The sequence below is a fragment of the Mixophyes fleayi genome, chromosome 2 (assembly GCF_038048845.1).
Source record: "Mixophyes fleayi isolate aMixFle1 chromosome 2, aMixFle1.hap1, whole genome shotgun sequence".
Classification (NCBI taxonomy): domain Eukaryota; kingdom Metazoa; phylum Chordata; class Amphibia; order Anura; family Limnodynastidae; genus Mixophyes; species Mixophyes fleayi.
This window is the reverse complement of record NC_134403.1, coordinates 86,927,125-86,949,072: the sequence shown is the minus strand read 5'-3', so window position 1 is coordinate 86,949,072 and position 21,948 is coordinate 86,927,125. Positions and strand designations below refer to the sequence as shown.

At 39.2% G+C, this 21,948-nt stretch overlaps 1 protein-coding gene across 1 annotated transcript in view; it reads right to left on the bottom strand.

The window, feature by feature from the left end:
• Positions 1-21,948, bottom strand: part of SARNP (SAP domain containing ribonucleoprotein) — a 47,583-nt gene that overhangs the window by 12,114 nt on the left and 13,521 nt on the right. The window contains exons 5-9 of the mRNA XM_075199541.1: positions 14,210-14,261; positions 13,533-13,606; positions 13,285-13,313; positions 13,044-13,069; positions 12,699-12,767 (exon numbers count right to left, since the gene is read on the bottom strand). Coding sequence (XP_075055642.1) covers positions 12,699-12,767; positions 13,044-13,069; positions 13,285-13,313; positions 13,533-13,606; positions 14,210-14,261 — 250 coding nt within the window. The remainder of the gene's footprint in view (positions 1-12,698; positions 12,768-13,043; positions 13,070-13,284; positions 13,314-13,532; positions 13,607-14,209; positions 14,262-21,948) is intronic.

The following is a 21,948-nucleotide window of genomic DNA, read 5'->3' as shown; positions in this document are numbered from 1 at the left end:
CGCATCTATTTATAGATACAATTGAATAGTGTACCACATTTATATGGTCCCTTAGCATCTTACATATGGATGCAATTGAACAGTGTACCACATCTGTTAGACAATTGGTGTGTTAATAGGGAATGTATGGTATTATGTTTTTATCCAATTTTTTTTTACAATAAAATCAGTATGATTTTAATTAACTTGTATTTGATCAGTTTTGCAATCGTTGTACAAATATATCCACAATAGGAATTATTTTGATATCCCTTGTGATATTATACCCAGTGGATGTCTCATTTTCACGCTGTCTAGCTTGTTTTGTATATTACCCAGGTCATTTAACCCTGAAGTTGTGAATGTCCTTCTCAAACATACTAACAGAACTATGGGGATTTATGCCACACCAGCTACAGTCTGTCCAAAATTCCCTTTAGGGGGATCAGCAGCATAAAGATAAAAGAGTTAAAGATCTTGTTCATAATGATTGGGAACAGCTTTAGAGATGACAGCCTAATCACAAAAGAATTATCTTTTATTTACAGGGCGCCAAAAAAGTGCCCGCATGCAACTTGATCGCATATATCCTTTTCAGGATAAAGAGGCTTCAAGTTAGTGTCCAGTGCCTAAAATTGATGCTGCTAGAGCCAATCTTTCAGCCGAGACCACTATTCCTTTAGAAGATGTAGGCCTGTTGAAAGATCCTATGAATAGGAAAATGGAAAGCAGTTTCAAGAAACTTCATATTTCTTTGGTACAAGTCTGGCATGGTTGCGTTCTCGTTCTCTAAGGCACTCAGTATGGGCCAATACCTTGCATAAATATGTACAAGATAAACAAAGAAAATAAAATCCAGACAGTATCTACCCAAAAGCATGGATGTCATGAGAAAAGTTGGCTTCTTATGCGAAACTTCATTGGACAGAATTACCCTTCCTGCCAGAAGCATGGCTTTATCTGTGGTCGCAAAAAGATATCTGGCCGTGTCCTTTGGAGGCAGACCAACAGTCAAAGAATAGCTGGCCATGTGTTCTTTTGAAAGTATCTTTCTCTTCAGGGATACACTTGATTCAATGATTCAAAAGATTTCCATGGGCAAACGTTATTTATCTGAAGATCAGAGAGGTCTTGCTTTCTCTCAACAGCACATCAATGAAGCACAAATTCATCAGCCTGGAAAGCAGTATTTTAGGCAATATGGTGCCAGTATTTCTAGAAAAACGTCCAGTGCTTTCAGGAGTAAGGAACAGAGCTGAAGAATAATCAATGACACTTGTGGTTGAACCGCTAATAAACTCTGTGGGTGGCAGATTTTCCAATTATGCAGAAGTTTTGACACTTACCACTAAAGATAGTATGGCACCACTAAAGTCAATGAAGAAGCAAGACGTCCTTACTTCCATAAATCCACAAGAGGCTTATATTCAATTCAGCATGTCTACATTTCCAAGGACTTTCAAAGTGCTAGAAGTTCTCACTGACAGTTCTCTAAGAGAAGAGGAGTTGGGTCCATTCACATGACTACAGTGCAAAAAGCAACTGCACAGAAATATTCTGGAGTTGAAGACAGACTGTGGTAGGTAAAGGCAACAGCGTAGCAAATCTCAGCAAATCCCAGATCCATCCAAATTAACATTATAAAGTTCGGACTTGCCTGAATAAAATTCACAGCAACAATTTGGGGGAGGGAGAGGCAGTTCTTGGGAGACAACCGGAGCACCTGAAAGGCCAGCTTAATGTGTGATCCGGACCAGTGGGACAAGAAACGTCCAAGAATGGAATGGACCACACGATCATTTCAAAAGGTGGAGACCATCTACCCCATCAGCTTCATACAGAGGAGGATCGAAGGGTAATTCATGTCCAGGACCCTCCTCCCCATAACCTAAGAGAGTGCACCTTGATGTCTGGAACAAAACATCTTCTGCGCTCTGGTGTCCAAGACAAGGCAAAAAGAACACCATCCACTGACAGGGGAAGAACTGGGACTTCTGGAAGTTCAGGAACCAGCTGTGCTATTCCAGCACACTGATTGTTAGAAAGAGATGGAGCAGATGGTTCTGAGCAGAGAGTCTGCTTTTATAAGCAAATTGTGCCATGATCTTAATAAAGATTGGCGCTATTGAGTAGGCGAGCGGAAAAGTCGTGAATAGACAATGGGAGTCCCACACTGTAATTCTGAGCAGTGACTGATGCCACTCCCAGACAGGCAAATGGAGATAGGCATCCCGAAAGTTGATTGAGTCAAGGAACTCGTTGGGTTCCAATTAGTTGATCACAGACACCAATCGAAACCGGTCGACCTGTAGATGTAGATTTAGGGCCTTCAGATTGAGAATGGGGTGAAATGAGTCATCAGGCTTGGGGACCAGAAAGAGGCTAAAATAGAAACCTTGTCTTTCAGATAACAACCACGAAAAGAAGCAATCAACTGGAGCACAACCAATCTTCTCATTTTGTCGTGTGGAAGTGTGTCAGAGATTACACGGTTAGGGGGCAGATCTTAAAGATCTATCATGTAACCCCCACCTTAAATCACTGGGTGACTAGAGTGATGGAGACCTGGTCAGATCAATGAGTTCAGTGATTCACTAATCAATCCCCCCACTCCTGCAAGGCGAGGATAAACCCCGTAAGACTGCATGTTTAACAAGGTTTTTAGGCCCTAGGTGGTTCATAGAATAGGAGAACCTGCCCCTCTAAGAGACCTCTGGACACAAAGGGCTTACCTATGAAAGACTGTCCAAAATGTACAAACAAAGAGCGCTGTGGCTTTGGAGCATTGACAGGAAAGAAGGTGCTCTTGCATCCCATAACCCAACAAGGTCATCCAGCTCCGGACCAAGAACAGAGCCTACATAGGGAAGAGTTTTCAATAACTTCTTGGATTCCGCATCAGCGTCCCCCAGGAACGTAATCAGGGAGCCGTCCTGGCTGCAATGGCTGATGACAAGACATAGGAAGAAATGGAGTTTGCAGTAATACCCTGAGGCTTCCTTCAGAGTTCATCCTAAAGGAAAAGTCAGAATCTTGCAGACTGTCTGCAAGCTGGTCTGACCAGGTCTCCATCGCTTTAATCACCCAAGTAGAAGATAGCATGGGCCCAAGAGGTGTGCTTGCCATCACGTAAATGGACTTTCTCAACCTTACAGTCTGTGCCATCCTTAAGTACAGCCGATGCCAGGTACAGGGAGAGTGGTATGTTGAGCCAAGCGTGTTACTGGCATTTCCACCCAAGGCACCTATTCCCACATAGCCTCTATCCTGTACAGATGGATGAGGTGGCTAAGAAAACAATGTGGCATCACAAATCTCCTGTCCAGCTGTGTATGCTTACTCAACAAGATCAGTCAGGTCAGTGGAAGAAGGAAATCAGACTATCTTCTTGTCGCTTGAAGAGTCCAGGTTCGGACGCTTTAACGTCATCCAAGTACAATAAATCTAAAGCCTGATGGACCACTAGGACCAAATTCTCCACTTCCTAACCCATGGAAGGGTAAGGGTAAGTCCACAATCTGTTGTGAGTACTCAAATACCACTCCTTCAGAAAACCCTTCCGAACCAGAGACAGCCAAGGGGATGAGCGGACCTATACCACTTATGGAAATCTTGAGGCCTAGGGGTCTCAAGAAATTTATTTCATTTATCTAGGCCCTGAACTGAAGTGGACCATGAAGGCTCCATCTGGGAATACCCCACAGAAGCAGGAGGAGCTGAAGCAGGATGGGCAAGTAATTGTACTAGTGTTTCTAGACACTCTCCCAGTGCTGTTGTCCTAGCTGGTTCCTTCATCTGAGCGGATGCAGTGCCTGAGGCTCACTCACCTCAGGCATCACATCACAGTTCACACAAATTAAGCCAAATGAAGCCCAACTCCTTGGGCACTTAAATTATTTTGAATGGTTGTTTTACTTACAGTAAAACATGCTTCTATGCTGCTGTTGAGGGTGAAGCAGAACCCTCTCTATTCTGCATCTAGCCTGGGTACCATTAGGCAGCTGCTTCGGGTGCCAGGCTCTGGGGGAACATACGCATTGTGTAATGCTGTGCTGTGGCTGCTGAGCTTACCTTCTGTGCTGTCCCTCCTCCATCCCTCACTGTCTGTCGGATGCTTGCAAAGGCAGGTATGGACACTGTCCCTCCTCTCTCCTCACAGACTGTCGGAAGAGACGTCATCACCACGTCCCGACCGTGTCAGTGAGGAACAGTCGCATGAAGAAAAGTTTGGTTTACTGGAGTAGGGGGGGGGGGGGGGTGGGTGGGGGTGTGTGTGTGTGTGTTACCAGAGGGACGGACATGGTGCAGCAAAGGTGGGGAAGCAGCAGTGTGCTGCCAGGACATGTTCGGGCTATCTATTCATATGACCGACACAAGACACCGCAAAAACATTAATTCAAGCACTCATTATCTCCCGCATCGACTATTGCAATTCCCTCCTTACTGGTCTTCCCAGAGTCAGACTTGAACCCCTACAATCTATTTTGTACGCAGCAGCTAGACTAATTTTCCTTACAAACCGTTATTCCTCTGCTGAGCCACTCTGTCAGTCTCTACATTGGCTGCCTGTATATCAACGAATCCAATATAAAATTCTTCTACTAACATACAAGGCCATCAACAAAATTGCACCGACATACATTTCCTCACTTGTCTCAAAATATCTCCCAACTCGACACCTTCGTTCTGCACAAGATCTACGTCTCTCCTCCACTCTCATCACATCCTCCCATTCTCGGTTACAGGATTTTTTCCGGGCTGCACCTACTTTGTGGAATTCCCTCCCACGCACAGCAAGACTTTCCTCTAGTCTTCAAACCTTCAAGCGTTCACTGAAAACCCACCTCTTCAGACAAGGTTATGATATTGCTCAACCATCATCTTAATTTCCCTAGATTACCCCATTACCATCCTCTACACTGCTAACGCAAGACAACAACCTTCTGACCAACATTGCAACACACACAGCCCACTCAGTACTTTTACCTTTGCAGTCTGGCTGGTCCATTGTGCAATATGATGTAACACATGCCCTTGTGTTTCTAACTCCCACTGTCCTACAGATTGTAAGCTTGTGAGCAGGGTTCTCTTACCTCTCTGTCTGTATGTATTACCCAGTATTGTCTTATTAATGTTTGTTCCCAATTGTAAAGCGCTACAGAATTTGCTGGCGCTATATAAATAAATGTTGATGATGATATTACTGAAAGGGGGAGGGCAGTGCGATGCATGGACATGTTAGGGCTGTCTATTAGGATTACTTGTCATTTCCATTTGGAAAATTAAAGGAAAGATGTCCATTGCTTTTAACAAGTGCATGGACTCAAATCATCACAAATAATCGTCTGTTGTCGGCTTATTGTGTCACGTTTTTTTTGTTCTGAAATTTTACACCTATATACCTCATCTCTACAAATCCTGCGTTTGCCCCTGCTAAGCAGTGAGGTCTGGACAGCATCCTGCATCAAATATCACTGCATCTGGACAGCTGGAGCAGGTAAAGCTTCTCTGGGTGGGGGCAACGTGTAGCAAACAATCCATTAATACAGTGGTGTAAGCACATCGTGCTATAAAAGACTTAGGCACAGTGGCTAAGTAAAGCGTATTTAAAAGTTGTTGGGAAGTAAATAGTAACAACAGTTTTTTTGATGACCATAGACTATAACATTTTGTATTGTGGACCTTGAGGTGTTAAATTAATGTTTTATTGTAAAGCAGACCATAGATTCAGTTGCATGTAGACTATTATATTTGATAGGCTAAGCTATTTTTCCTGTGCCAGTATTGACATTCATTACAGAGGAATGTGACTGGAACTGATAAATAAAACCCCCATGGATATTTGTTTTTTCTTTTTGTGTTGATGCGAAACTGATGTGAAGTTTTATTTAATCCCCCCCCCCCCTCCCCATAAACACTCAGCAAAACACATCTCACTCCCAAAGTCTTTATGGACAGATAATTGTTTCTGAAGGAGCTGAATCCCTACTGTTCAGCCTACTACTTTTCTGTATATCTTGTGGTGAGAATACAGGGCTGGTGCAAGGTTTCTCGTCGCCTTAGACAAATTTTCAGAATACCGCCCTCGCGCGCACCCCTACACCGCACACACCAAAAAAAGGCTTACCATAACCTCTTACACTTGACTTTTATGGGAAAAAAATAATAAAAATTAAATGGAAATAGATAAGACTCACTAAGACATCACATCTGTATGTCACATCTATGCCTGGTTTCTGCAGTGGACTACAATGCATTCTGGACATTGTGGTATTCTTTTGCAGCATAAATAATGCTAAATGCAAAATGAAAACCATGTACTTATTGGCTGCAAATTTAGAACATGTTGCTAGAGCTCTCATGTAGGGTATATGTACACTGTATTAGGGAGAGTTGTATCTACACGACTCCAAGATACTCTATTATAACAGTTTGTCATACCCAAACTAGGTGTAGGTCCCGTACAACACTAGGAAAGGTGGAAAGTTGGGGGCGCTTTCATTTGTACTTTTCCCAACAAAGGTGTTACAGTAAAAGTAGATCTATGATGCAAATTCAAATGACCCAAGAATGCAAGAACATAAATCATTTGATTTCATATGCATAAAACAGTTATAGAAAGAAAAAAAAAAAAGTCACTGGAACAGTCCAAAAAATAATTAAGTCTGAAATATTAAGTTGAGCTGTCAGTTTGACCACCATAATGAACTGAGTGTTTCCCACTATTTAAATAATTAAAGTTGTTTTCATTTTATGAAAGGAAAGACTTTATATGTTGATTTATAATTTTAATTAAAAACAAAAACAAAAAAACCCCTGATTTTTATGTTAAGGCAACATATGAGAAAAATAAAATCACTTATTTAAACAAACGCATAGCTTGCTTGTAATAAGGAGAGAGCTTTACTAAACTCTGTGGTAGTAAGAACTGGAGGGGCGGGAAATAGTATTCTGGATTAGAACTCTGCCTGTAGGAGAAAAGAGGCAATGGAGCGTGGGCTGAGAGCCATTTGAAAGCCACATTAGCCCCTGCGATTAGAGCAGCAGGGATGACCAGTGGACCGAAAGATATCTGCCTTTGTTGCCAGGGTGGGGCGGAAAATTTGCATTTATATAAATTACTTTCACCCTAACAGGATTGGCAGGGCATGTTTTCAATATATCTGCATTATGATAACTCGATAGGTTTTGTTTCTGAAGTTGGTTCTTTTTGACAGCATTAACCTGGCCAATCCATCAGTAGTTGGCAAGCAATTACCATTATTTAAGTTTAAGAAACGAAAAATCAGAGTTGGTACACAATGAAATGTAATAATGTGGAAGCAATTAACAAAAAAAATCTGCATTGACATAGAATATACAGAGAAAAAAACCCCAAAAAAGATTCACAACAAATGTAAAAAATAATAAAACAAAAAAATGGATGATTGAAATTGAGGCCATACAGGCAAATATAGCATTCCATACATAAAACACTACTGGTCTAATATTGGGTGGAACAATTACTTTACCTTAGATGATATCTGACAGATATGTTCTTGCCATAATTGTTTTCGTAATCAATGGCAGCAGTGTTAACATGTGGTGATTTTGTTATACACTAGTTTTGCTGTGTTTAGTGCACAGTCAGTGATCGCAGAGGAGTTCACCTCAGTTGCTCTTTCAGTTTGATATGCAGTGTGCGTGACTGCTCCTGTGAGGGACTTTTCTACATATAGCACTGCATATGCTGGGCAATTCACTAGATGACAGCATTGACTGATCTTAGGGGGGGCAGGGGGGAGGTATCTTTGGATTGTTTCCATCGGGATAGTAAAATGCTGGGAAGCAAATGACTTGTTACATGTAATGCTGTACAATTCTGTGTTTTATTTACACCACTATGCTCCGACAAGCAGGGTTGGTGGCTCCGGACTGAATGGCTCATCACGACGCTCATTGAACCAGAATAGTGGGGGGAGGCCGATTAGATAAGATGTATGAGTGCCAGGCACAAAGACAAGTTTTGTCTCACAGCAGATATAGCTAAAAACAAGCCAGGTGACCCTTTACAGTAAGGGCAGCTTCCCCCATTCTAAGATTTTTGGTAAAGGGATTATTTTTTTTTATATTTATTTTTCTTTAAATATTTTTAACTCTCTCAATACCTCACAGCTAAAAACAAAATATACAAGACGATTTATTAAATCAGGTAGCAATATAAAACAACACAAGTCAAGAGTCCGAGATCAATATGAGATATATGTCGTGTTCTTCTGCACAAGTACACAATGTAGATGACCAGATCAAAAATAGGGACCTACAAGTGGTGTAGATGATGAATAAAATGATCATTTAAGAGTGCACAGAAAAAGCACCATGGTTGGAATTCTAGGAAGAGAACATTCTTGCTTTTAGCAGGAATATAAGAGATAATACACATTCTGGGGTGACACACAAGGATATTAGAAGTCCCCAATCAGTCCTGTGATCATTTTACTTTAGTGTGAATTAGAAAGCCTAGAGTTATATAAGGAATTATGAAAACAGTTATAAGCAAGTATAAGAAGTAATTTTGGATTTCTGTAACCCAAGACATTGTTCCTTTATATGGTCATGGAACCAATATAACTTCTAATAGCCCAATAATATACAGTTGGAGGTTCATCATCATTGTACATTGAGCCCTGTGCAAGCAGGGCCCCTTTTTCTTGGTTATTGTTCTATTACAGTGTTTGTTCCCAATTAGAAAGCGCTGGAGATGATGCAGACACAAAATAAATATTATATTTACTTTGAGACGTGTTACTTATTACATATAATTGTCATCTTGGGACAAAGACAAGCTGATTGTGGTTACCCTCATCTTATCTAGGCATTTGCTCCACCAAGTTATCCATTCCATCACAGAACTCTTTCAAAACAAATTATGGGAGACAGGCGACACCATTAAGCAATGATTGTAATTAATGGCATTGTTAAGCACCAAATAGAAGGATATATTTCATACCAGTTTATTTACATTAACAGCACTTGCTTATCATTTATACCAAACATATGAGGTGTTCAGTTGCATAGTTTTAATGTAAAAGTGTCAATCTATAGCACACGTGCATCACCAAGTAGCCAATTAATACCATTATGGAAGAAAAAAAAAGGTAAGGTAAAATATACCCTTATCTGAAGCAAGGTAATAACTAGCATTTTATGCTTAAATATGTCACTGGCTTTGTGTGATCCCAGAACATATTGGCACCTTCATATATTTATAATATTTTACAGCAGTAGGTATTCACAGTTTCTGCTGGAGACCATGAAGCACAATTTTAGATAACCATGATATAGGGTGAAAAGTAGTAGGTAAATCAGAGCATGACTACATCCACAACATGAAAAGTGCCTAGCAATTGACTTCCGCCTATATATTAATGTCTAATGGAGCTTGTGACCACCACATGATATACGCTGGGAAACAAAGAAAGCCAGTCCCAATAAGGAACCATTGGGTCTGGCAGGATTGGACAACAAGAGCCGATAAATGTTCTGTTTTCATAACCAGTATACAAATATGAGATACTGCTCAACAAACATGTTGATTGATGCATTTGATATTTCAAACAATTACATAGCTATAGAAAATGGACTCCAAAAGGCAGCAAGCCTAAACATGTTACTTGGCGCAGTTGTATGCAACCACAACATATGAGCATTTTGCCATTCCTTCTATGAAAATAAGAAAATCAAGACTACAAGTTAACTCTTTCAGAAAATATAGAAAACCCTCTTCTGCTTTCTGTGCTCAGATTACACACCTTTAATGACCTAAAAGTACAACGTATATTGCTTTCTGAAGATATATTACATTTAATGGTGAAGACTAGAAGGCTACTGGCAACATTACAAAAGTGCAATATACACCTATAATACCTGGTAATAAGAAAATATTCTCTCAATGGACTTTTCTTTTTGGAACAACATACTGACAGATCTAGAACCAGGAGAATTAATTTCCTAGCGCTGCAGAAAATAAGCAGGTAAAATAATAATCATAAAAAAAATCTGAATTAAGCACGTATGTGAACCTAAAACAATCATACCCATTCTTCTCGTGTCCCCCACCCTCTTCTGTAGATATTTTGTACACACACATTATCCCCACAGGACTGCTGACCTCTGCCTCTCGCCTGCCACAAAAAAACGTCATCAAATATTTTGCCTGCCAGCTTGGGGCAGCTAATCTTCAGCAATGAATGACCACAATTCCGCAGGGACCAACATTTAAAATATGCCCTCATTAAGAAGAATTAAAAGGGGGGAAAGATGGAGGGGTGACAAGGTTGGAGTCACTCAGGTTAGGAAGGGCTGCTCTAAACCAGATTTCTGGGTGTGCAGAAGGGCACAGTACTGGTAAAGAATCATTTATTATCAGAGTTTTCAGTATAATATGCTCTAAATAATTCTCACAACCTTTATGTTTTATTAGGTATTGCTGCAGTGTATCTGTCCCAATAATAATTAGGATCTAATCATGCCATTACATTGTGGGTTTAATATTTATTGAGTGCTCTCTATAGACACAAGAAAATGCACTGTTTCTCAGTACCATTTAAAGCACAGCATGCCACAACAACTCGGTAGTAATAGCTAATTCTCACCACCTTTGTTATCCATTATCAATCTCGGGAGCCATACTGGAAGCCTTTACCACAATGCTTTATACCGTATTGTAAATTAAAACATGAATAACAAATACATGGACAGAATTTGAATTCCTATATAAAACAAAACATGTTACCCCAGACTGAAATCATCATAATATGTTCATAAGTAAAGGTATATTGGCTGTTTTCTATAAAGGCTCGGTAAAACAAGGATATAATCTAGTACAAAGAAAGAACCCCTCAATGAAAAACAAAAACAAAAAGCAATAACTGCAGCGTCAAATCTTTTAGACATGGACATAACATTTTAACTACAAGAACCTTACAGCACAGGGTAGGACCAGGTATATGTAACTCGTTATGTCATTCTCCTTTGATAGCCGACATACACCAGGGCAACAGTAAAAAGCAGAAGCTGGATCAATGGTGTTCACACAAGTCTCATCACCTTCATAAAAGCAGCTCACTACTGATGGGGTAAACCAATCCCAGTTCTACATGATCACGTTGACTAGAACTATGATAATATCAACAAGACAAACTTCCAAGTTTTGATTTATGGTAATATATGTATTAAACTATATTAAGAATACATCTTCAGGCATTGTTGGCATGACAAGATCATGGTAACGGACTCCATGCAGGATGCATGCACATGTAATTCATGCATGCAGTCAATGAAGAACTTGTTAGTTAGTGACTAAATCACAGCATGGACATCTGCAGTGAGTTCTAGGCTATACACAAAGAGAAAACAAATAAACTATTTTATATAATAATGGAGAACGAATACTACTTTTAGAAGGTGTTTAAAATGCAGGTTTTTCAGAGAAGGTGAAGCGTATGAAAGTTTCTCAGCATGACATACTGCAAAAACTTACAAAATACTCCTTAATAAAGGGGAAAAAAGGGTGAGGGGGGTCTTAAAAGTAGCTCAAAAAAAAAAAAAGGATTAAAAAGAAGCCATAAATGAGCTGGGAGAAGGGGTTCTTACATTTATTAAAACGCAGCAATAACCTTCCAAACAGGGAGGTGTGACTATGTCATGCACATTGCAGGACAAAGGCAGTTAAAGACCCTCATAAATGCAGATTGTTGCAGACTAACACTGCAGTGTGAGGTTTACTTTGCTTGAGTTGGGATTGCGATCGGATGAAGGCGTGACAGAGGAGCGTATACCTGGGAGGGTCAAATATACACACATTACAAGGATTCTTCCAAGCTAAGGATTGTTTGATTAGATAAAGGGCTGTTACTCTCCTCCCTTGCTTCCGTGTGACAGCAGGTTATGCAAAACAACAGGTCCCCTTGTGTCTTCTCTAAAGACCATATTTCAAGTTTAGAAAGCATACCTACAAATGAAGTATATGAATGGCTTAAGCACTATCGACATACACCAGATGATGAAACCTTGAAACAATGCCACTACACAGCAGCACTACAAAAGAGGAAACACTTGACTAAAGATACAGAAAGTATATGGCAGGTTTACATGGAGTAAATTATTGTCTGCTCCATAAACTGGGAATGCCATAGAGCTATTAAGCTGTAAAGGCTTCCATAATATAACAATGCAGATCAGAGAGAGAGAGACAGAATAGCTCAGGACAGCTTACACCTCAGTAAGCATTTCCTGCACTTGTAGAAAAGCAATGATGAACAAAATAGTATTGTTGCATGGGAGGTTTTTTTTTTAGATTGATAAATTGTTTGACAACCATGTACTTTGATAGTAACCTGATCATAATTAAAGAGTAATGTCACTGTATTCAATGCCCAACATTTTTTGTAATTTTATCATATGCCGAAAACTGTAATTTGGACAATGTATGCAATACCATTAAAATGACTAGAATTAGGGTTAACCGACCCAAATGGGAAATTTCAATGGATTTGAAGAATAAACTAAACACATGTAACAAGGACTGGAAAGTATTAGATATGTTCTCTCTTTCCAGAACTTAGAGTAAGCCAAATATTTCTCATTTCGACATATGGAACAAAGCACTATACCACTTTATTGCATGTGTCACTTTACAGCAATCTAGATATATTTTGAATATTGTGTGAATTACTTACCTTCCTTGTGACAGGAGACACGCTGACACCAAATCTCTGTGCTCTCTCTTTCAGCTTCTCAATATTCACCTATAAGAGCAAGAATCATGATAAGCAGACAGACTTGTGCATTGCTCAAGATTAGGACAAATGAGGTCTGTACAAATAGCATTAGAAAATAAAAAAAAAAGCGATTTACCACCATCGGACCTTCACAAATATTCCCAGTAATGTATGAATATCTGTAATTTTGTGTGTGTCATATGTTTAATTACTCCTTACAAGACAATGAAATAGAACAAATTTAAAAGCCAACAAACACTGTCCATTACCATGAATTTACTTAGTTAAAAATGAAAAGCTCACCGTGGATTTCTCCCCCGTTGCCTGGCCTGAAATGTAAAACATAAATAGATTCAATATAACTCGTACAATAGCAGGAGTAACAAAACAACTTTGCTGTAAGAAGCAGCTAGAAAATCTGTTTATGATTTTCACTATATAGTTACCAGGGCTAAAATTTCAAGTTACGACTCTGATGGTTACAATCAGCAGAGCTGCTATAAGAAGCAGTTCTGTAAGTAAGCACTGCTGCATAAGAGCTCACCTTTCTGCTCAGTGGATGGAATACCAAACCTTAAAATGGAGAGGGGGGGGAAAAAAAGCAAAGCGTTAGCACATAAAGCTGGTACGATGTGGTCAATCTTTATTTCCTTTAATTCATTATCTTTATTTTATTATAAATCGTAAATCATGTGTGTGTGGGGGGGGGGGGGGGGTGAAGGGGAATAAAACCTTTACTACCATAAACTAATTAGTAAGTGTTGCTGAAACACAAAAAACACCATCACTTACCGAATGGCACGAGCTGCCTTTTTATTATCCACGCTGGCAGGAACATTGAACCTCTCTGCTCTTTTCTGAAGTCTCTGTAAAAACGGTTACCACATAAAAATGTGTTTTTTGAAACACATGACTTTGCAGTTATATGGCAACAAAATAAAATTTAAATATTTGTGTAAACCATTACAAGGACAAGGCATCTCCTCACCAGGGATGACCCTTTGATAATGTGCTCCACAGTCAAACATTTTAAGGTGGTGTGGAGGGGAGGCAGAGATAGAGAGACAGTTAAAAATTTTACTTATTTCTTTTAAACAGATATCTGAATTGTACTTTTCAAGATTTCTACTCTGGAATCAAGACTGTAGGTTTGTCCATTCACAATTTTATCTAAAGAAAAACCCCCAAAAAAACCAACTCTGTCTAATCTAACGTAAATGACAACGTGTAAAAAAACCAAAACAAAAACAAACAAAAAAAATATTCTGTATGCAACCCAGGAGTGGAAAAAATGCAGAATTCAGGAATCGGCGAACCTGTGATTCCACAGACCTCAAAAGAAATGAATCACAAAAGGATCAGCAACATATTTTTTTTAGATGCAGCAGATCCCTGGAATTTCTCCAGATGTGTTATAATAAAAGAAAAAAAAAAGAAAAAAAAAAAGGGAACAAATTGTAATGTCTCACATCAACCTGAAGGGTTTCACTCGTAATTTTCACCACCTTTTTCTCCGCTTCCCTAGTAAAAAATGAGAAAATATTAAAATGTATACAAAATGAGAAATACACATGGTAAACAGACAATTGTGGAAGTTCAGTGTTTATAATAAAAATAGAGAAGTTGTAATATGCAGTCCTCAGTCATAATAAATATATTATTTTAAAACCTTAAAAAAGGAGCAATCATGTGAAGGTTTTTTAAAAGAATGTACACAATTATGCCTTATGCCCACTTTTATTGCTAGACTCAAAACAGCAAGGGGTAAAAGATTTAAATTATAAACCTTATACCTAGTGTGACACTAATTGTCAAGATACTGCAAAAGAGAGAAAGTGAACTAATTGGAATGCAACCTATTTCATACAGCTTAAACTGCATATACAACTATAGCAATAAGGAGAAGAGTTCAAGTAAGTCCACAAACAAAGCCTTTGGACCTTGATGGTCCATTAATCTTTCAGTTACTTGGATTGGAGGCTTCCGCATTATCTACCAGCAGCCACACCGACTTTGTATATGGTGTATGTCCTTCTCCTGAATACACAAGATGATCATCTGGATGAGCAGAGTGTGTTTTCCCAGAGGAAAGATGTTTAAGGAGTAATATTCTATTTATAGTGAGATGATGAAAGTGCCACTTGTCCCTATGGTCATGGCACAAGAACATTTTCTTTCTAGGAAGTTCCCAGGCTTTAAAGGAAAATGAAAGTAAAGTGGCGTCAGCCCTTAAAAAGCTTTCTCTCATAAAGTGTGGGTCGTAAGAGCCCTATAAAGGCAGAGGTGCTCGCTCAGGGGGAACGCTGCAATGCTTTTGTTCCCAAATCCTGGAAGAGATTTTTCCCATGGGGCAGTAAAAGGTTTAACAACTTTCACAGGAAGCACAGTGGGGTCAGAGGACAGGACGTGCCATTCCACACACCCCAGAGAAGTCAATATGTGCCACAGGTTTCAGGGCTCATCAAAAGGCATTTTTAAACATGCAATTTTCTTTATGTCCCTTGTTTAGTCAAGGTAACATTAGGTCACAAGACAATGTGTCCATTCCAAACAAATCTACAACAAGACCACCAAGTCTGTTCTGTCTAAGGGTTACTAATTAAACAAGGCATGTTGTGGCCCTTTAAAGCACACGGCAACACCTGCTCAGCTCACACATATCACCTGCACAAGCTGGCACTATACAACATCACTTTCACTGCAAGGTGTAAAATACTAAAAGTCGTTCTATTGTACGCCTCTTTGGTCAACATGTGTGTTACATTAGTCTAGCTATTTTCCCATATTTCTAGTAGACAAATTGAGCATTAGACAAATACTCTTGTTTCTATACACAAGCTTCCTATACTGCCATAAAAATATTACCATCTCATGTGCTAATGTCTTTCATATTGCTATGGCCAGAGCCGAATTAAAAAGTTTATATTTGGAACATAAAAAACAACCAGGAGCATGCCATTTTAGGATGTAAAAGGCTTCAGGCTTGAAGGTTTTCTAATAGGCATGTTTGGTGCATAATAGGGGATCAACCAACTAGTGGTCATAAGCACTTAATTAAATCTATTCTAAAAAGCTTTTTCATGAAAACATAAAAAAAAGGTTTTGGATCACTTCACAGGAGCAAAATGGTGTAGAAGATTTCTGGGAGGAGAGCCATACAACATGCACTGGAGACAATGACAGACCTAGCGAGTTACAAAGAATATCTTTTGACATACATTATATTGAATAGCCTATTCCAGCGGTCCCCAAAGTGTGCGCCGCGGCACAGTCACCAATCTGGTGACGCCCAGGACCCAGCATCCTCCCTCCTCGCTTCTCACTGACTGATGGACGTGACGTCATCATGTCAGACATATTCAGTGAGGAGCGGCAGGAGAGAGGAGGATGCTGGGTCCCGGGTGCCACCAGATTGGTAAGAAGACAGAAGAAATAGAAGTAAAGAAATGGATGGGAAATGGCGATAGGAAACAGCAATGGAGGGGCAAAGTGAGGGTGAAGGGGCACAGTGTGATGTTTGTACAGGTTTTATTTTGTTTGATCTTATTCCTCTTATTAGCTGTAAATTATTCCTTGACAGAAATAGAATTGAAAATAAATCTATAAAAATATTCTTTTCCCTTGCATTTATGTGTATTATTTTTGCAAACAACTTACTAAGTATTTCTGTCCTGACCTAAATGCTTATTACGTTATTTTGACCCAACTACTTATAAAACGGGACTGCTCTAATTATTTTGGAGGGGTGCCTTGAAAAAATTCTGGAGACTAAGGGTGCCGCAAACTGAAAAATTTTGGGAACCACTGGCCTATTCCATCAATGTAGTGAATTGCCAATTGACAGATTAGATTACCTAAATGACTCATTTACTCTTTACTAATATGGAAACACAAATAACCAGAAATATTTAACTCTAAATATTTAACACTAAACACACACACGTACATCACCAGTACTTCTGATCTGGGGGCCTGAACTTGAAAATTCTATAATTACCTTGATACCATTCATGCATGCCTCCAAACATTAACACCATTCACACTTCATAAAAAAAAAAAAAGGGTTGCACACAAATGCAGCAAGGTATTATTGGTGAATGAATGAGTACACAGTGCCATCTGCTGGAAAAAAGGAGACTGGGACCTAAAAGTCAGATGTACTACAATTATAGCCTGTTAACTGATAAGTGTATTAAGGAAAAAAAAAAAAAAACAAACCAACATGTAAACTTTTGGAACCACAACAATTTTTACAAAGCTCTGGAGACACAGACAGTATCATCACTACAGTAGTTTGTGGGCTAAAATGCTGTATTAGAATTTGAAAGCAAGGAAATAAATGAAAGCAAAATCAGTGGGACTAAGGGATCAATAACTGGTATCTGTGACACTCAGCAGATCAGAAAACACTGGGCAGCCTCTGCGTACACACAGCTGGTCAGTTTAGCACATCCTCACTGTGTGGATTGCCATCTTGTGTGGCACTGTACCCCCAGGTCTCTATTCATTGTAACGAAATTCTATAGCAAAATGAAGTCGGATTCTGGGACCCCTCCAGTAAAATATTTATCTAACAGATTTCTTCAAAATAATGCATAGCGTGATGCACGCCTTCATTTGTCCGTGTACAACTCAGATTATCAAAAAGTATTTCACGCCTAAATATAAAACAGACAAAACCTGAATTTACATGTCAGCTAATCCTCTTTTTAGCGACATCAGAATACACATTTGAGAAGATTAAGATGAAAGTTTATCTGAAAAGATCCTTTGTAATCAGCATGGGAAACAGCCTCATGAAAGGGGAGGAATAAAGAGTAAAATGAATGGTTAGGTAGATACCCTGCTGCAGGAGCTAAGCCCTTTTCATGAAGTAAAACTTAAGAGATAGTGGCAGGACAAACGTGTAGTGTAGTAGAAGCTATAAGTCTAAGTCTATCTGAGAACACTAAAAAGGGGAAAAATGTGCACCTTACGGGCATATTCACACTAGCATTGAAAATAAAAACTACAAAAAAAAAAAAAAAAAATTTTACTCCACACATAACCCAGTCAATAATTACATTGCCTTGGATTAGCTGGGAAAAAAAAAAAAGATCTGAAAAATCCTGACTACCAGCTCCGAGCTAGCATTTTCTGAATACTTTGTGCCATTCATTCTTTGCCACTTGTTTCTTGTTGGTATCTTTCATGAATAAAGGAGCATATTCAATAAATCTAAATAATATAGAACAGCACAACAAATGGGTATCAAATTTACTACATGCACAACGTATCTACGCAAGACAGCATATATTTATATTTAAAGCTCAGCTGTTACTGAACGTTACAAAATCGCTTTCCAGATGTTTGCGAGAGGCAAGATGTAACATCCCATAAACTATATGCTGTACACCACTTCAAAAAGGTATGGTCATTTTCTAATATTAAAACTTAGTTTTATTTTAAACAACTGTATAAAAAAAAAATATGCTATCTTTGGTAAGGAAATGTTCTGTATGAATGAGTCGTATATTGAGGTTAAACGGTGCCCATATACAACCCCTTCTGCACCTAAGCCTTGGTCATGAGGGACATGGCCTTGAAACAATGGTTCGGTACTCAGACTAAAATGAAGGTGCAATAGGGCACCATTAGCGTTTTCAGATGACCATACACACAGCCAGATGTGGCAACTATCTGATAGGACAAATGATAAATTCTGATCAGCTGTTGATCATGGCCAGTTGTCTTTGGCCACAAATTGCAATGTTTATAATGCCACAATCGGGTATAAAATTGCCGGGTTAAAAATGCAGCAGGTATGGGCACCTTAAACGAATAACATTTTTTAACCTCGGACTGCAATATACCCAGAGCACTAAAGCAGCTTTAAAATGCTTTATAGAGATTTCCACAATATTAACCAAAAGAAAAACAGTTATTTCCATTATATGGCATCTTGTTTGTCATATATATATATATATATAAAAAACAACTTGTCAGTAGTTATACATAATAAATCTATAGGGTTCGCAAAACAACTTTGCTTGGCAACATATAACAACGATACCAGTATTTTTACATTTTGTGAAAGCCATCTTTCCGAACATGAGAAAGAACCTAATAAGTTAAGATACATAGTCTTCAACCTGACTATACAAATGGTAGTGTGATAATACAAAATACTGTGCGTTGAACTCACACATAATGCTTTTCTTTCTTGAAGGGGTCTGCTTAGTATTGAAAAATTTTTAACATTGTACAATCGAGTCAATGGAGTGCGACAAGGAGGGTGGGGACCACAAGAAATCTTTGGTAGGTCGCATCTGCCTAGGTTATGTTTCGATCCATTCAGACATGTAGCCAGGTTTCTGTACCTAGTATATTGGCAACACTCGAGTAATATTGATTGTATTACCTTTTTCCACCACAGTGAGACTCACATTAATAGAAGAAAATTAATGGAATCACTTTACCAAAAACAAAAACCAGGATTTTTGACTATGTACAGTCAGCCAAGCAACAAGATCCAGTGTAGAGCTGAAGTTGGGAGACCAACTCAAACAAATCTGGTGGAAAACTAAAGTACCTCTTGGATCAGCTCTAGGTATTATTTTGTTTCATGCATTCATAAGTTATATTACTTGTGTTATAAAAGGGAATGTATGTGTATTGGCAGATACAAAGATTTGTAATAGGGCTGATAGCCAGGAATGATTAAAACAAATGTAGAGATTGAGAAAGTAGAGCAATGCACTAAAGTGTAAAATCTTACATTGAATACAGCAAAATGTAAAATCAAGGTTGGGAGACACAACTATAAAAGCAGTATATAGATTGAATGGTTGTGTAACAACGAAACACACCTTGGATTCATAGTTTCAGACAATATGAAGGTATATGCAAGCAGTAGGAAAAGTCTATAGAATACCTGGATATACAGATAGAGGGATGCTACATTGACATTTTATAGGTCACTGGAAAAACCTCACCACAAGTAATGTGTACAGTTCCCCTATCTTCAAAGAAACCATAATAACATAGAAAAATTAAGAGAAAGGCTGCTAAAAAGCATAATCAAGAAGGTAAAGCAGATTTGTAGAACAAGGAAATACTCTGAAATTGGAGAGAGAGTCTGAAGGATAACACGGAAATATGGATTTATCTTTTTACAGAAAGGGCGATAGACCCATGGAACAGTCTCCCAGCAGCTGTGGAAAAATATTCAAGCAGTAAAATTCAAGAATGCATATTAAGACAAAGGTAATAGGGCACAATTATATTTTTCTGCCCACAGCTGAGTTTACTTACATTTAAGTGGCAGACATTTATACCTATACTACAGCATAAAATATCCCAACAAATACATCACAGCTGCAGTTACAAAGGGGTTAATAATTTTTATAGACCAAACTGCAAGATTTAGGTTAATGGCAAATGTACATTACTCCAACCCGATAGTTCCACTTTCAAACAGGTATGTTTGAGCCTGGTAGATTTAATGGTAACAACTTATTTGCCAATACAACATGGTACTAGCGAGCATTACATTAGTAGATACCTATTGTGAAATACCGTATTTCCCCAAGTATAAGACGCACCTTAATTTTGGGGCCCAAAATGAAAGAAAAAAAAAGCTTCCTGAGACGACTGGGGTCTCCCACGGCCGGCTGGACGTCCCGCGCCATCTGATGCTCTGAGCATGCTGCCCTCCTGGCGGTTTCCCGATTCCCGGGTGCCCCTGCCTTCTAAGAGTCCCCCCCTGGCCCTGGTGGCTCCTAGCTGAGTGCCGTACCTCTCGGAGCGCCTATCACGGCAATTGTGGCCTGTTTCCGGTGGAGACCAGGGGATGGAGTTGGAACAGCCAGGCGGACCCGCTACTTCCGGTTACGCGGCGAGACTTCCGGTTCACTCAGATCGATCGGAGACAGCACCTCATCACTGGAGCCTCTAGTGCAAGTTACCCCCACTGCTCCTCTTAATCGCTGGGTTAAAGCTCGCATAGGGATGGCTCCTGCCAGCAGGGACACGCTGTTCCATACAACCAGGGAAGACATGCTGTTCCATACAGCCAGCGGGGACTCCTCTCTCACATCCAGGTGCAGACTTCTTCATTGAGGTAAGTAAGACTTGCAGTGTATAAGAAGCACCTTTTTTTTTTAGACCCAAAATTTGTGGGAAAAAGGTGCGTCTTATACATGGGGAAATACGGTAATTACAGTTCAGGTTGATTGCTCTAGATAACAGACTGTAGTCCTAAACACTTCCACTTCATATTCCATGTCTGCTCTGGCCAGAAGGACTTAAACACAAGCTGGACCAACCAAACTGATGGTATCTGGGTGATTATTTCACAGGGGGAGACACAAGATATTGCAATGCAACATTGTACATGTAGTTGTCTGCCACAATCAGTGCAGTTATGTCTTTACAGGCTGCCCTTCGCCATACCAGGCCAGCATTTTGAAAGTGATTAACAGAAGCTATCTTCAAAAGGTATTTCTGGGGTTACAATAATAAAAACATTTATTTAGAAGCTATTGGCTTTGTTAGAGATATTAAAAGGTGGAATTATCCTTCAAAGAAGACTGGTTATGGCAGACCTGTGTCATCTCATATAAGGAACTTGGCTGTCCATGGCAGCCTCAGGATCTTGTTACTTTGGTTTCCCGCCATGCAATCGTTGAATAACAGCACTAAAAATAAGTGCTATTCTCAGCTCAAAATTTATAATAGCAAATACTGTGAGATCACAATGGTGACATTGCCAAGGACTTAACGAAACAAAGGGAAGCTGCAGTAGACATCTGTTTCAGAAAAGATCGATCCAATGTAACCTGCATTTTAACAGTGACTGCTAGTTCCAGAAAATACTGTATTGGCCAACACTGGCAATAAGGCAGATCTCAGAAGGCTTCACTAGTTAAAAACACTTAAGGAAAAGAGGCGGGGGGTGTTGGGGGGTCAGGAGAAGCCTTACAAGCTTTAATTGCATCATACATATATTTGGTATTCCTACACTGGGGAGAACAAACCAATTAATTTGGGGGGTAAATTTCTAAAAGCTGTACTATGCAACTATAGCAGAATCATGTAAAAGTATAATTTTCTATTTGTGCCTGTTTTTGCTTGCATAATGCTTTTAAGATAAAAAAAAAAAAAAAAAATAGTGTATTTTTATTTACTACTTTATGAAAGCCCCATCTTACAAGAAAGAAAACCAAGC